Raw genomic sequence first — 15,577 nt, forward strand, 5'->3', positions numbered from 1 at the left:
GGGCACCTAGGGAGAACATGTCATCACCATCCCTGGAGATGCCCAAGGCTCAGCTGGACATAGCCTTGGCTCATCTGACCTAGTAGCAGTTGTGACAGTAGTCCTGTGAGCATGAATCTGGATGAAACAACTTCCAGAGCTCCCTGCCAGCTGAAGCGTCTATGATTTTATGATTCTTCTCGAGCAGCTGCACCATTTTTAAACAAACTATAGGCTTGAGTCACAGACTTCTGAGGCCAAAGAATGTCCTTCTTTTGACTTAACAGAGACTTGGACTAGGCAGTAGGAACTGACTCCAATTGTCTTAAATTATGTAATTTGTAGGCTGTAGCTGAGCTGACAACATATTAATTAATCTTATAACAGCAGAGATAAAAACCTCCTGCTTCGTTAATGTTTTGGAAAATGAGAAAGCAGTATTTATTCTTTCTCCATCTTTATTGCATTACTGTGTATATGATGCCTGCATATAGAACACTGCGTAAATCAAAATTAACAGGCAAGGACATTTTTGTTCCACAGAAAGAGCTATTCGGTGGTCTGGCTCTGTTGCAGCTGTGTCTATGGGTCATGCCTTGGAGAAAATGAGATCATGAGTCACTTATAAGATCAAAAGTAAATCAGGATTTCGGTTTTAATCAAAGATGACACATCTGACTTGGGATGTGTTTGCTGTAAAAACCTCTTCTCCCCTTATCTGCGTGTGCTCTGGGAAGTGTCATCTGAGGTACTTCTGGTGGCCGATGGGGTTGACCTTTCAAAGAGAGGAGATCTGCCCCTTGCAGGAGACGAGCCTTTCCCTGATGCAACCTCTGTGTGTGACATGATCATCCAAGTAGAATGACTTCTAGGAAGCCAAAGTGTAACTCGAAGGTTTATCTGAGGAAAAGCTAAAGCAGGACTGTGTGTATGGCGGCGAAGAAATGACTTTTGCTTTCTGGTTTGCTGCAGGACATTTTTTGTGGGATTCATTTTCCCTAGCTTTAGCCATTTAGCCTAACTTAATTGTGCTGGCTCTGTCTGAATCTGATTAAAAGAGAGTGACAGAGACCCTGCAGGGATCCAGACCATTGATTAAGACTCCTCTCCCAGATGAATTGACCAGAGACAGTCTAGAATAACAGGAATTAAGACCAGAACTATAATGTTTTGGAGAGCGACAAATATGTGAGATTAAACTTTTTAAAAAATTTTAATTTTCCTTTTTTTTTTTTTCTTGTTTTAATCCATGCCTCTGATGCACTGGCAAATTGAAAGCTATTCCAGAGAAAAGCTTTATATCTAGAAATAAACATGTCTGATTCTGTTCGTTGTAGAGCATTACTGGTCCTCGACAATGTCAGGGTGGGAGGAGATGATATAACATGTCCAAACTAACCATCAAGGATAAAATTGGTCCAACCAGGAGTAATTGTGGAATATATAATGATCGAAGAGGGGAGATGGTTCATGACTTGTACCCCCTTCAGATAAGCTGGATAAAGTTCAGCATTATGTCAGTGTACTGTGTGATCTAATCATAAACAGACTTATGAAACCTCTCTGAAATCTGCTCTTTCCTACTGGTTGTCGCTGTTCATAATGAAATAAAATGTTTCATCATTAATACCCGTCATCTTTCATTCAATGGGAAGGGCAGATCTGTCTGCTGTTGCTGTCATCTTCTATTCTCCTCTCATTTCTATTTCCATCGCCTTTGTGAGCTAGGGCTGGATTTCACAAAAAGGTCGCAGAAAGATCTACCAGTACACTAGATGGATTGCCAGATACATAAACAAATCTTTCTCCCTCTTTTTTTTTTTTTTTTTTATATTTCACGGCATGTTTTTCAGATGAGCAGGAGGCAGAACAGAGGCAGTTAAAAAATGGTGAATTGACATGAAAAAGCACCCTGCCAAGGGAATTTTGGTATTCTCAGATCAAACCTCACAAGCCACGTAAATCAACACTACTAAATCCAGAAAAAAACCCCACAAAATAAAGAGAGAGGTAGAGATGAGGAGGTGATTATGTGCACTGGTGTGGCAGAATCCCCTCTGAGGCTCAACCTTTCAAGCAAGGTGTCTGCAAGATAATGTTGAGCTTGCCCCATTTTGGCACTAGGTAGCTTGTATGTGGTTGCAGCTTTCGTTCAACAACCTGATGGGAGGCCTCATGAAAAGAGGCAGTGATCCCAGGAAATGACATACAAATCCCACTCCTTGGCTCCAGAAGCTCTGCAGTTTTCTCTATGTTCTGTTCCGCCTCTTCTCTCTGGTGTGCATTTAGGGATGGCTTTTCGCAGCCTGAGATAAATGGTCTCAAAACACTATGAAATGGAAGGGTGAATTGTTGCTGTTTTCCTTGGGTGAAACAGATAGTGCTGTTCAAAAACATGGACCCCACCTGCTTTGCCATAACCTTTTTTCCACCCTTTGTGGATGGACCTGACATGACTAAAAAGAAGAAGGGTCATCCTGACCCTTGCAGCACGGTCTGGCAATATATTACTCTAAAGTGTCTTCAAAGGAAGCAGCAAGCAGACTTGTGTCTAAATATTTTATGCCCAGAGGATGAACCTCACAGAATAACACCGTCATGAAGAACAGTCAAACAAAATGTTCATGTTCCAGCATAGCAGCTTGAAATCATGGGTTTTTTTGAACATAATTTCAAATTAAGCAGTAGATGTTTTCCATTGCTAAAAATCAAAATTCATTAAATATCCACCATGGACGTACCTCCAATATCACTGGTTTTAACCTGAAGAGAGTATGTTGTGTCCTCCATCATCTGCTCATCATTTATGACAGCGGGCATCTCACACAGAAGACTTCCCGTGGCGTTTTTCAGCTTTGAGAGCCATTCGCCGTAGGTAAACGTGGCCACTTCTTGGTTGGTCAGGTTCCTCAGGGTGATCTGTGAGGATCCCAAATAAGGGGAAAAAAATCATCTAAATTTCAGCTGCTGTTTGAATGAGGGCAAAGGTTAAACTTACAAAGTGTATGGTGTGGTAGGACATGGGTAGAGCTTGATCACAGCTTCTAGTACTGAGCTCTTCTGGGACAAATAAAGCTCTTTCCTATGGACAATATTTGCTGTATTGACTTCTCCTGAGAAATGCTCTTCGTAACACTTGACCTTTTCACTCATGGGGTAAAACACCAGAAGAAATTTGCTCCTCTGATCTACCTTATGGACAAAGCTCATCTCTGAGAGAATCTGACCTTTCCTGGAATCCAATATGAAATTCACTCAGAGCCTCACCACCTCTCCTTGATGTACAAACTATCTTTTTGTCGCCTGTCTCCTCTGTGCAAACACACAGTAATCGTTGCAGAGATGTGCAAACCAACCCCAAACAAGCTAAAGCAACGCACAAGATAAAATTAGGTCAGTGAAACTTAATGTTTCACACACTTCTCCATCTAGGAAAAGGTGACAGAGCAAACAGTATGCAGCAGATATTAGTCACACTGTCTAACGTATCATGGGAAGGAGCTCAGATGCTGTGGTGATAAGAACAGACTAGGAACACATTTAGAACAAGCCAGTGAGCTACTTCAACGATTACCTAATAAAATAGCCACTTTAATGTGTTCTGGTCAACATGGGCCCAGTGGATCATCAGTCCACTGGGAGAAATGCATTGCACTCACCTACAGCAAAAACCTAGCAGCATATTCTCACTGAATTGGGGGAACTGGATGGAAAGGAGGAGACAGGGCTGCAAATTACCATTTGTGCTGTGATGTAACAGAAACAGAGACCCCACTGAGTGTAACATATCTCTGCTAAATCTGTGGAGCCATGAGCTTATGTGTGTCGGACAAGCATGATGTGATATCAGGAAGAAAGGAATCATGTAGTCATGGGAAATATTAAAAGGGACACCTGGAGGTGTCTAGTCGGTGAATCACAGAAACACAGAATCACAAAATCACAGACTGGTTGGGGTTGGAAGGGGCCTCTGTAGATCATCCAGTCCAACCCACCTGCTCAAGCAGGGTCACCAGAGCAGATCACACAGGATCGTGTCCAGGCGGGTTTCAATGTCTCAGAGAAGGAGACTCCACAACCTCTCTGGGCAGCCTGGGCCAGGCTCTGGCACCTCAATGGAAAGAAGTTTCTCCTCATATTCAGATGGAACCTCCTGTGTTTCAGTCTGTGTCTGTTGCCCTTCATCCTGTCATTGGGCACCACTGATCAGAGTCTGGTCCATGCTCTTGACACCCACTATGGAGATATTTATCATTATTGATAAGACCCCCTTTCAGCTTCTCTTCTCCAGCTGAACAGCCCCAGCTCTCTCAGTCTCTCCTCATCAGAAAGATGCTCCAGACTCCTCAGCATCTTTGTGTCCCTCCAATAATTCCTTGTCCTCCTGAAACTGGGGAGCCCAGAACTGGACACAGAACTGCAGATGTGGCCTCACCAGGGCAGAGCAGAGGGGGAGGAACAACCTCCCTCCACCTGCTGGTCACACTTCTCCTAATGCACCCCAGGTACCACTGGCCTTCTTGTCCACAAGGGCACATTGGTGGCTCATGGTCATCCTGTTGTCCACCAGAACTCCCAAACTCTTGCTCCAAGAATAGCTAACTTGGATTTAGAAAATCTTCAAGGGTGAAGATTCCCCCAGCACCGTGGACCTTCATCCCAGGGCTGCACCACTCTCATTGGGAAGATTTTTCTTCCTTATATCTGATCAGGGTTTTCCTTTTGTGACTTATGCCCCTTGCTTTATGCCTTTTCACTGTTAATGTCTGAGTAGAAACTGGGTCGGTGGTCTCTGTAACCTCCCTTCAAGCAGCAGAAGACTGCAATTAGATTTCCCCTCAGCCTTTGGTCCTCAAGGCTTAGAAATTCCTTTTACCTCAGCCTTTCACAGTGTGCCATGTGCTTCAGCCCCTTGACTATCTCAGTGACCTTTCTCTGCACTCTCACATATCAGCCTAAGAAACTTATAAAACTTATCTTGAGATAAAATGTGCTCAAATTCTGTCCTCAAACTGTGTGTATACCAACCCACGGCCTTCTGTTGACCCCCAACCAGTCTTTGCTGAAGCCTCTAGCAGTTCAAAAGAAGAACATTGCTCCAGGTTATAAAAAATTATTTAAAGAGGGCAGTTGCTACACCAAAGCTGAAGCAGTAGCCATGCTATTCATGCATTGTACAGGGTAGGACACTTATCTGGGGTTTTCTCTCTTCCTGGTGCTCAATAGAGATCTGTAACACAGCATCTTCATCCCAGAGGTACAGGACATTTTGGACTGTTGGAGTTGTCCCACTTTTCTAGAAAGCTGCTTATTCACAGCCAGTGACGTTATTACTTCATGGTCAAAAAGCTGTTCTATGAGTCAAGAGATGGATCAAACCCTTGCTTTGAATGAAGCAGAAATCAGGTCTCCACCACCCCAGGTGGAGCCCTCTCTGCTGGGGCACAGACCAGGAGGAAGGCTCCTCTCTCAAGGATGTGTGAACAATGAGAAGTCCAACCTAGAAAGTTTCCTTTGGCTGAAATTTTCGATCTTCAATTGTGAATAATCTTGGGTTGACTGAAAATGCCTTTTTTTTTTTTCTTTTCCCCTTGGTGTGCAAACTCTTGGCTGGAAAAGGTTCAGACACATCTACATCTGCCCTGCTCGGGAACGACAGTGGCACTGTTAGCAGCAAAATGTCCTGAGCAAAGCTCGCAGGGAAATGTCAGGAAAGCAGCAGGGGGTAGAAGCAGATTAGAGCTGCCAGCTGGAGAGCACTCGCAGACAGAGATCAGACCTCTCACAAACAACCAGATGCTGCCTGGGAAACACTGCCTGGCTACTAAAACCACCAGAGAAAAATGTCCTGTCTTTCCATCCCCAGCCCCTCGCCCAGGATGAGTGATTCCACCCGTGTGCAGCTTCACGTGAGCAGGTAGCACAGGCAGAGTGAGCAGCCTCTGCTGTCTCATCCTGGGATGCTGCTCCAGAGCGGAGCAGATAGGAGCAAGAGACTAATGTTGCAGGATTTGTTTGCTTGGGGGACATCACAACAGGAACAGGAAGGCAACAGGAAACTTGTGGCAGGCTAACAGCTCAGTGACAACATGGGTACACTGCATACCTTCCCTAGCCTGGACCTCCTAAACGCCGGGCATCCAGCCCAAGCATATCGTGTTGGTCTTCCTTACAGTGAGAGGTCAGAGATGGTCACATCTCAAATATTGGGGTCCATTTTGGGCCCCTCACACCAAGAAAGGCCTTGAGGTGCTGGAGCGAGTGGAGAGAAGGGAACGGAGCTGGGGAAGGGGCTGGAGCACAAGTGTGATGGGAGCGGCTGAGGGACCTGGGGGTTCAGCTGGAGAACAGGAGCTGAGGGGAGACAGGGACACAAAGAAACGGCCTCAAGTTGCGCCAGGGGAGGCTGAGGTTGGATTTGGGGAACAATTTCTTCCCCAAAGGGCTGTGGGGCATTGGAACAGGCTGCCCAGGGCAGTGCTGGAGTCACTATCACTGGAGGGGTTGAAAATACACACAGATGAGGTTCTCAGGGACATGGGGACAATGGTTGGGATAATGGTTGGACTCAATGATCTTAAAGTTCTTTTCCAACCAAAATTGTTCGATGATTCTATGCGTGTAACTGGGGAAGCAATGCACCCCACCCATGCTGGGGACAGGTAAAGAGCCCTTCAAAGCATCAATTCTTGCCTTAGATGTATCTCTCTGTTGACTGCAGAAGAATTCTAAATAGTTTGGTAGAAGAGATGAAAGCTGAATGTAGCTTTTTCAGTGACTAAAATAGCACAAAATGAATCCCATCCTACTAGGAGATGTTTGTGGGTGTTGCACACGCAGATAGGACGATGCAGGACTTCATAAGGATCATAAGGGTCAAGAAAGTTATCTCAGGGAGCTGAGACTATTTTTATTTGCTGTCTGTTCCTCTCAGAAAAATCAGCTACCACTTGGCAATGAGATTGCTGCTTCACATTGTATCTAAACTGTTTTTTAGGGTACCCAGAGCTTGCTGTGGACACCCTTCATGCTTTCAAGCTCAAAGTTCATCACTAATTATGCATGAATTTTAACCAGGCTGTAGAACACTTGTAAAAAAAATGAAAAGCAAGCAGGAGCAATGCATATGAATAAAATGTTGATAATTTGCCTTTCACCTGAGCAGATATTGCAGCTGACAGGAACTTTACAGCAGCAACTTGAAATTAACTGTGCACTGCATGCTGTAACAGATAGGTATGACATGTCCGATCATTTGATTTACCTCTACCCAGCCTTCTCCCAGCTGCAGCATGAAACACACTCCACAGTGGCTCACAACCCACTAACATCAAAATACACAAGGCCCTGTAATTCATCTCTAAAGACTCAGTCACAGGATTTCATGGTTTTGTTGCACATCATTAGTCTGTGCTTAAAAAGAGGGTCCTCTGACCTGATGATCTTAAATATCTTTTCCAGACAAAATGATTCTGTGATTCTAAAACAAAAAGATTTTTCTCTGTTGCGAAGAATAACAGTCAGCTTCAGATACATAATGAATTGTCTCAAATTCTCTTAATCTCCTTCATATGAAGGAAAAAGAGATGAATAAAGACCGAATCCCACATTCAGGATTATTTGTGACATTTGAATGCAATGCAATTAGTGCTTCATTAAGGCAGCTTCTTATCTGCCTGGCTTTGACAGCACAAAGTAACATTAAAATTCTGAGGGAAGCAATTCTACAGAATTCGACAGTCTTACAATTCCTGTTATTTCACTCAGAGAGCTCTCATCCTTTCTCGCTTCTAGCTTTTCAACTTCATTTCTAAGGCACTGGGCAGCAGGTGAAATCATCATGCGGTCTGAGGAACCAGCTGCAGCAGGAGGAGGTTTCCAAAGCATGCATTTAGATGAGTTTCCTAATTAGAAGTCACATTATTTTTGACCCTGAGGGTGGTGAGAGCCTGGCCCAGGTTGGCCAGAGAGGTGGTGGATGAACCATCCCTGGTGACATCCCAGGCCAGGCTGGACGGGGCTCTGAGCAACCTGAGCTGGTGAAGATGTCCCTGTCATGGCAGGGGTGGCACTGGATGAGATTTGAAGGTCCCTTCCAACCCAAATTATTCTATTCTCTGATTTTTCAGAAGCACAGAGCAGTGTTGTGATAGCTTGCGGTGGAAGAACATGAGATTCAGCATTAGATAAGAGCAAAATATTCAAACTCCGTGTTTCTCCAGGCAGTGGCAAGATCAGAAAGTGCTGCTGAGCTTCACAGAGCATTCAGTATGTCTTTCTGTGCATAGCAATAATCAATAATATTCATTCTGTCCCAACACATCACTGATCAAATTTTATTCTCTCTAGGTGATTAAGAATCAGCATTTAATTCTTATTGCCACTTCTGGTGCAGATGCAATCTTTGGCAACAAGTTCGTTACTTCACTGAGATTCTGAATGAAATTTCAATGTATTTTATCTAGACAGAAGAAAAAAAAAGACTACCTCCCTGCTTGTAAATTGAATCTTTTGGCTGTGTACAACATCGTTGATAATTTATGCATTTTAATTGGTATTTATGTCCTTCTATTTCTGGTAAACTAAAAGCAGCGTGAATTATGACCAGCAACAGTTTACAAAAAGACCAAAGAGAATTAAAAAGATCATGTATTGTTATTTTTAATAGAACAAGAAAACTGAGAATATCCTGTAGATAAATGGAGCAACAAATGGTTAATTACGAGGTTGATGGCTTAATCTAGCTTCTCATTTCACTGTGCTAGTTAGCGCTAACTGTGAACCATCTGTCTGAGAGTTTAGCACTACCCCCACAAGTATTTCATTATGCAGTTTTAATATGCACTTTTGACAGAAATGGAAATGGGCTCAGATCAGTTTTCATGTCACACCAGGCTACATAAGTTTTCAAGACTGGAATACAAATCAGAGAACACAAATTCTTCCTCCCCTCTCCCAGGGCGCTCCTGTCTTCACTCTCTGCCTGGGAATGCAAATGCTGTGTTTACCTTTAGAGGGAAGGTGGGAAGGAAAACTAATAAATAAAGTTCTCTGCCATCATTGGAACTAGAAGATCCCTCATGCTCTGTTTCTCGAAGAAAAATTAAAACTAAGACCTTCTAAAAACCTGGTCTTCAAGAGTTGCGTGCACGGTTTGCCTGTTGCTTCTGTAGAGCTATAAGAAGGCTATAAACCCATCATCTGGGTTGAAATGAGAGACCTTTTTTGTCCAGTCCTCTAGGAAAGTCTTGCTTTGGGTTGGACAGTCCACCAGGATGGACAACTGGACAGAGCTGACAACAGGAGGGTGGGAAGGAGCCACTAACGATGCCAGTGCCGCTTGCCTTTGAGGTGTTGCTAATTCATGACTGCAAGGTCTGGAATGTCTTTGAATGAATAAGAACAGATTGAGTTATTCCTTCGGCACAGAGAGAAAAGAACTGTGTGTCTGTGGCATCCATTCGGAGGATAGGTGCTTGGAGCTCAGTGCTTTGGAAAGTTACAACAGAGCTCTCGAGAAAAACATTCGAAGTGGCGATGCTCAAGTACAAAAAGTACTGGACCACAGAAATGCTTTCTAGACCTTGCTAATGGTGGTGAAGAGCAGCTCATCACTTCACTGGAAACTGGTGGGGTCACCTCGGGTGAGTGCATAGAAACACATTATTTATGGAAAAATGAAAGGGAGTTACACTCTAGTTGAAAGGGATAAAGGAACAAAAATATAATTTAAAAAATTTATACACAGTTCTTTTTGACCATGGTTTAAGCCATTGGGTCTTAAGCTATTCTCATAAAAAAGTCAAGACATAGAAATCCAGGGGATATCTGCTCCAGAAAAGAACATGTCAAATAAAAGCATCAGAGGTCTGTTCCTCCCTTAATGACATATGATGGTGTAGAATAGGCACATCACTCCATCTCTCTCTTAGAAATATGGGGACCCATATAAAGAAAACTACATTGTACTATGTAAATTTAACTGATGTTTACATGGGGCTGATGGTTTGGTAGAAAAGATAGAGGCAAGCACCATGCTTTTTTGAAAGATAGGACAACAGGGAAAAATGCAATCAAGAGAAGCTGTGGGAGCCATTTTGAATGTTGTATTCAAAATTCAGGAAGAAAGTGACACCTTACTTGTATGAACAAGAAAAGAAAGCAAGCTGCCTGTGTGCTAGAAGGAGAAGGGAAGGTGAGAGATGGGATGCTTCACCTGAAAAGATGGACTGTTTGGAAATGTCCCACCCAGCTGTGTGTCCCTGCCTTGCAGAGGGAAATTCACTTTCCCGGGGGTCAGAACACAACAGCGGTTAGCGAGAGCTTAGGGTACATTTCATGGACCACAAAATATTGCAGGTACCCTGGGTGGCAAGATGAGGCTCTTTTGCAGGGAGGGAGATCTGACAGCAGAGACTGGTTTTACCCATGCTCTCTTTCTTTTTTGACTCAATTCCTGGGGGAAAAAAACGTGATAAACCAAATGGAAAAATGTTGGAAATTAACAAAAGCGAGTCACTCGCTGCTTTTCTCCTCTTTCTGAAGGGTGGAGATGCCCCAACACAAGCAGGTTGCAAAGAGACGCGCGATGCGAAGCGCATTACCCTTTCCAGGAACCAGTGCGGGCGAGTGCCCTTCCCATCCGTCCGGATCCTCATCTTCCTCAGGGGTGCGATGTCCGCGATCTCCATAATGAAACTGTCCTCTTGGCCTCGCTCAAACCTGGAGGGATTGAAAGACCAAGGAGGTTTCCCACTGCTTCACGGCATCCTTGCATCTCGACTCCCTCTCCGTGCTGCAACTCGCACCTTGCCAACAGCCTCAAATTAAAAGTTTATGAGCACGCTTTATTGGACTTGAGCTTTTCTGTCCTGCAGTCACCAGCTACTGCGTTTTTGGCAAGAAACCTCAGTGCAGATTTGACAGGGATTCCTCCTCCCCTGGAAAATCAAGCCCATACGAGGCACCTGGAGTCATTCCAGGCAGCCTGCAGCATACGTTATCACTCTGTAACCAGAACAATAGAGACTCACGGTCAAGTTTGTGCACATCGCCTCCCTGCTGGCATCTGTCCACATGCCTGCCCTTGGCCCATCCCAACTAGAAGGCAGAGCAATCTTGCTTAATCTTCTTTCGCTAAGACGCAGCACATAACTTTGCCACGGTGTTCGGCAGTTGGTGCAGCTCAGCTAAATACGGCAACCCGACTGCAAGTGGGAGCCCAAAGCCTAAGTTTAGTAAGCACAGGCAAATTGTGTTAGGGAGGAGACAGAACCAACCATCCTGCATTTACGTCCTGAATTTGGGGAATTTGGGTTTCCAAACTAGCTCCGTCTTTGGTGAGAACTGGGATAGGTTTGTGTAGCATTGCATGAAAAATCTTATGCTGCCCTTGGCTACTGCATGCAGGCACAAGGGTGTATAGGAACTGCTTGTCCATAGCAATCAGCAGGAAAAGGGGAAAAAAACCTAATATATGCCTCTTGAGGAAGATATTACACTGGCCAGAACCACAGCTACCTTGCCTCTCTCTGAGCATCACTAGTGCTAAGAAAAAAGCCCTTCTCCAGCACAAGTGCTACCTCAGGCTCAATATTACTCCGTTTAGAGCAAGTATGTCTTCTAGGTTTGACCCCAAAATACTCTGGTAGACCTACTGTGGGCTTGGAGTTGGAAATCCAACCTTTGCTAATAGAAGCGCAGCCAAATCCAGAGGGGGTCTACGAAGTATCGTCATGACCACTCTAATGCTGATGTTCCTTCTTTGTGCAAACTTCTTGTGAATTACTGAGTCTGCTGAGCAGTTTGGAGACATCCCTGCAAACTGTGGGCATTGCCATAATACAGACAATCCATGATGACAATATATAATTCCTGACAATGCACTTAGCCTTCTACAACTGTGTAGTTCCAGGGATATGGAGAAAAACAACATTTCTTTACCAACCTCTGCTCTGATTACACCCTGCAGCATGAACGTGATTATCCTCACACCATTATCCGAGCCTGCATGGCTGCAGGTGTTAGCAATAGGGATTGGCTCGAGCCTCTCACTTTTCATCCAGGCATTGCTTTTCCTGTGCTCCCAGAGGCATTTGGGTAGGGTGTTTTGGTCCCAGTCCATCTCTAGTTATTAAGGGTTATGTTTGCTCTTTGAAAAACTCCCTTCTCTTGTTATTTGTCTTTCTGCGGTACTGGATACCAAGACAACCTGTCTCACTGTGAGAATGTGTTTTTGTGCCTGGACTGGATTGATTTCCACTTCTATTTAAGAAAAAGGTGTGACCCTTCCAGCTTGAATTATCCCATAATCATATGATCAGTTTTCATTACAAAGCTTCATAGAAGTCTCTCATTCTGCTCCTTTCCAGGCTGAGCAACTCTAAACTTAAACAGTCAGTCAGCAAAATAAACCATTACTTATCTTCAGTAAATGCTCTGTTTACAATTTGTAAGGCTGATACTCACCTACTGCTTCCAAGAAGTCATTGTATTAGAGGGAAGCAGTTGCTGAAATGGTAAACTGGGTGACCTAAGAGCTCTTCTCTACCCTTAATTTACACAAACATGAACATAAACCTGAAAAAAATTGAGAAGGGAAGAAGTTCCCAAATAAGCTGTCCACTACTATTCCTTTTCCAGGACACTGAAGCATTTATCTAAAGGATTTCATTAAGCTTTCCTACCCATGCATGCACTTATAAATATTTCTGTTGCCCAGAGGTCTTGCCAATAACAGTAATGTAGCTAAAATTGCCTTAAATCTGCAGCAGGTTAGACAGGCGTTTCTTCCTAATGCATTGAGCCGCTGTGAGTGAATTGTCACTGGATGGCCCCAATGAAGATGAAGTGCCTTCTTCCATTTGGTTGCAGTGGCTCTTGCCCATTTCTCACCACTGGTGCAAAGGCTGGTGAGATTTCCATGTGAAACTGCTGGGGAAGACTGTGGCATTAAAAGCTGGATGGAGACTGGTGGGAGTGATGTGGAAATGGGCAGTTATGTGTATTTGGGGACACGTATGTCCTCTGCAGAGGGTGCTAATGAGATGACAGGAGCTCTGTGTAGCCAAGGGTGTGATACAGAGTGCCTCTAGCTAGCAGAGATGTGCCAGTACATCCCCGAAGAACAGCACAACATCCTGGGGATATTAACATGGTAATAGCTGTGTTTTACAGGTCCTTTTTCTTTATACAGCTACAACGAGTTTTCTTCGCCTATTGCAGATCTTCTACTGGCAGAAGACACCCCAAGCAACTAATAACATAATGGTGTGGACCTTCTTTGTTGCATTTCCATATCCTATCGTGGAAGTTATCTATCCTATCTGTATAGAAAAATGTGATTTTTTTTTTCCAGAGGCCCCAAAGTTTAGGGGTATCTCTTGCATGGCCAGCTGAAGTGAAACTGCAATCCCTCTTTCTAGTGGCTGGAGGCGTCTTGGTCCCCCTTAGAGATTTTCAGTTGATGTACCCAGATGTGAATTTTGCTTTACTTTTAAGTACAAACAGTTGCAGTCCTTTTTCCAACCTACTAGGATTCAATGTTCGGCTTAAAATTGTGGGAAACAGCTCAGTTTGGGATTGTCTGGAGTCTTGGAAGGAGGATGTCACCGACGGCCAGACATGGTGGTAACCCAAGTGCGTTGTCCCACATGTTGGATGTGTCTGTGATGGGGAGCAGGGCCAAGAGCTACATCTTCATCTTTCTGCGTGACTCAGCAGTGCTTCTTGTAGAGATTTTAGTCAGCAGCATCTCTGCTACATTTTCTTTTTTTTTTAGGGCAAACAAGGCTCATGGTTGTTACTAACTAAAGACATGAAGATTTCAAGCTTAGCTGAACACACTTGCCCAGACACCCACTCTGCTATGACAGCTGCAAGTAAAACATCCCCTGAGCAAACAGTTCTATGCAGGGAAACTTATCTTCAGTTATCCAGCCCACACGTGATTATACAAAGCCGTGGCAGAGGAAATGTATCACCAAGAGACTGGAGGAAGAGTCCAGCATCACCTCCACAAGCGGAGCTTGAACCATGTGGCCAAATGTTCCAGCCCTCCTCATGCTCTGTAGATGCTTTGCTGAATAAGATCAGAGGTAGTAAATTAATTACATTTAGAGGTAAGGAAGCCCATCTCTAAAAGCTGGTTAGTGCCATGCTCATTCTTGCCAAAGCTTTCAGTGCTGAGGGAGGTGCTAGAAAAGAACAGGAAAGCTTGAGGAAATGGATCAGCGGCACGTGGGGTTTTTTGGCTTACAGAAGTGCTGGTGTCAGACTGGGATTACAGTGTTTGTTAGCTGTCTCTGCTGAAGAAAACATGAGATTTCAGGTTTTTTTTAGTTAAATCGGTGTACGCAGCGCAGTGCTCCATGCAGCTCGTGGCACTTTTCCATCTCTTTGCAGCATAAAACCACATCTGGGCAGGCAGATGTCATCGCATGTCCCTTCTGCGCCAGCTGCAGACGAGCCAGCTCCGGTTCCAAACACACATGGTTACATTAGCATGGCACAAAGCCCAAGCTAAGAAGCCCACTTCTCAGCAGGACCCTCAGATTAACCGGCTCAGGCCCTGGCATCCCTCAGGTGGTTTCTGGACCAAGCTGGCTGACATCTGGCCATCAAAGCAAATGGGAGAAGCAGACAGAAGAGAGTCATCACCCTCCCATCACAAGCACTTCCCAAGGCAGGTACGTGCATGTTGGTTTGTCTTTCATAATGCAATTACTCATGCATTCCCATTAAATAAAATTTAAATTCAATTATTTTTCCACAAAATGTTCATTTTGAAGAATATGAGTTGTGGTTTCATGCAAAGTCCACGGTTCCTCTTGGAAGACTTTCAAGACTTTGAATTTCATATTTTTGTTCTCAATGCTCATCTCTAAAGCCACAAGGAACAGGTCAAACAAAACTTTTGCAAACATCCATGCATGGTGTCTACATGGATGATCCATGTAGATCCATGTAGATCCATGATGCATCCATGTCTACACAGTGCTCTCCTTTTCTTGACTCCACTAAATACATTATAACAACAATTACAAGGGGCACAGTTCTAAATCTATACAGTCAACATGAGTTTATGTTTCAGAGGGAACATGATCAGAGCCCCAAGTCCTTCTTGACTTGACACCAGAATCTGTTATCACTCCACTTCTAACCAGCAGAAGTGACAAAATTGCTGTACCTGTCTCCATTTTTGTCCAGCTGCATCTCCTCAGTGTTCCCGTTGGATCCAAAGACAGTCATGAAAATATTGCTGTCAGTACCTCCGCCTTCTGTGTCTCCAGTCACAACCGTGACTTCGTAGAGGATCTGGAGAGGATGTGAAACAATCAGAAGGTCTCATTCAAACCACTGTCCTCAACCCACACAAAAAACCTTGGCAAAATGCTAGACGGGCTCTGCAAGAGATCTCCTTCTTTGCCAAAAATGGTCACTAAATGGCTTTTTGAGTTCTCGCCTCACCATGGTTCTCAGAACGCAAAGTTACAAATCCATCCTGTTACAGGACCTTCCTCTTTGCATCATCTGTGAATTTCTGCAGGTTTTCTCAATTTGGGTAGACTCAGAGAGAGACACATTCATTTTGACCACT

At 44.1% G+C, this 15,577-nt stretch overlaps 1 protein-coding gene across 1 annotated transcript in view; it reads right to left on the reverse strand.

Annotated features, from left to right (window-relative positions):
* The window catches only part of LOXHD1 (lipoxygenase homology PLAT domains 1), a 154,923-nt gene that overhangs the window by 22,959 nt on the left and 116,387 nt on the right, over positions 1-15,577 (reverse strand). The window contains exons 34-36 of the mRNA XM_071802711.1: positions 15,167-15,294; positions 10,584-10,701; positions 2,721-2,898 (exon numbers count right to left, since the gene is read on the reverse strand). Coding sequence (XP_071658812.1) covers positions 2,721-2,898; positions 10,584-10,701; positions 15,167-15,294 — 424 coding nt within the window. The remainder of the gene's footprint in view (positions 1-2,720; positions 2,899-10,583; positions 10,702-15,166; positions 15,295-15,577) is intronic.

Source organism: Patagioenas fasciata, chromosome Z (assembly GCF_037038585.1).
Source record: "Patagioenas fasciata isolate bPatFas1 chromosome Z, bPatFas1.hap1, whole genome shotgun sequence".
Classification (NCBI taxonomy): Eukaryota; Metazoa; Chordata; class Aves; order Columbiformes; family Columbidae; genus Patagioenas; species Patagioenas fasciata.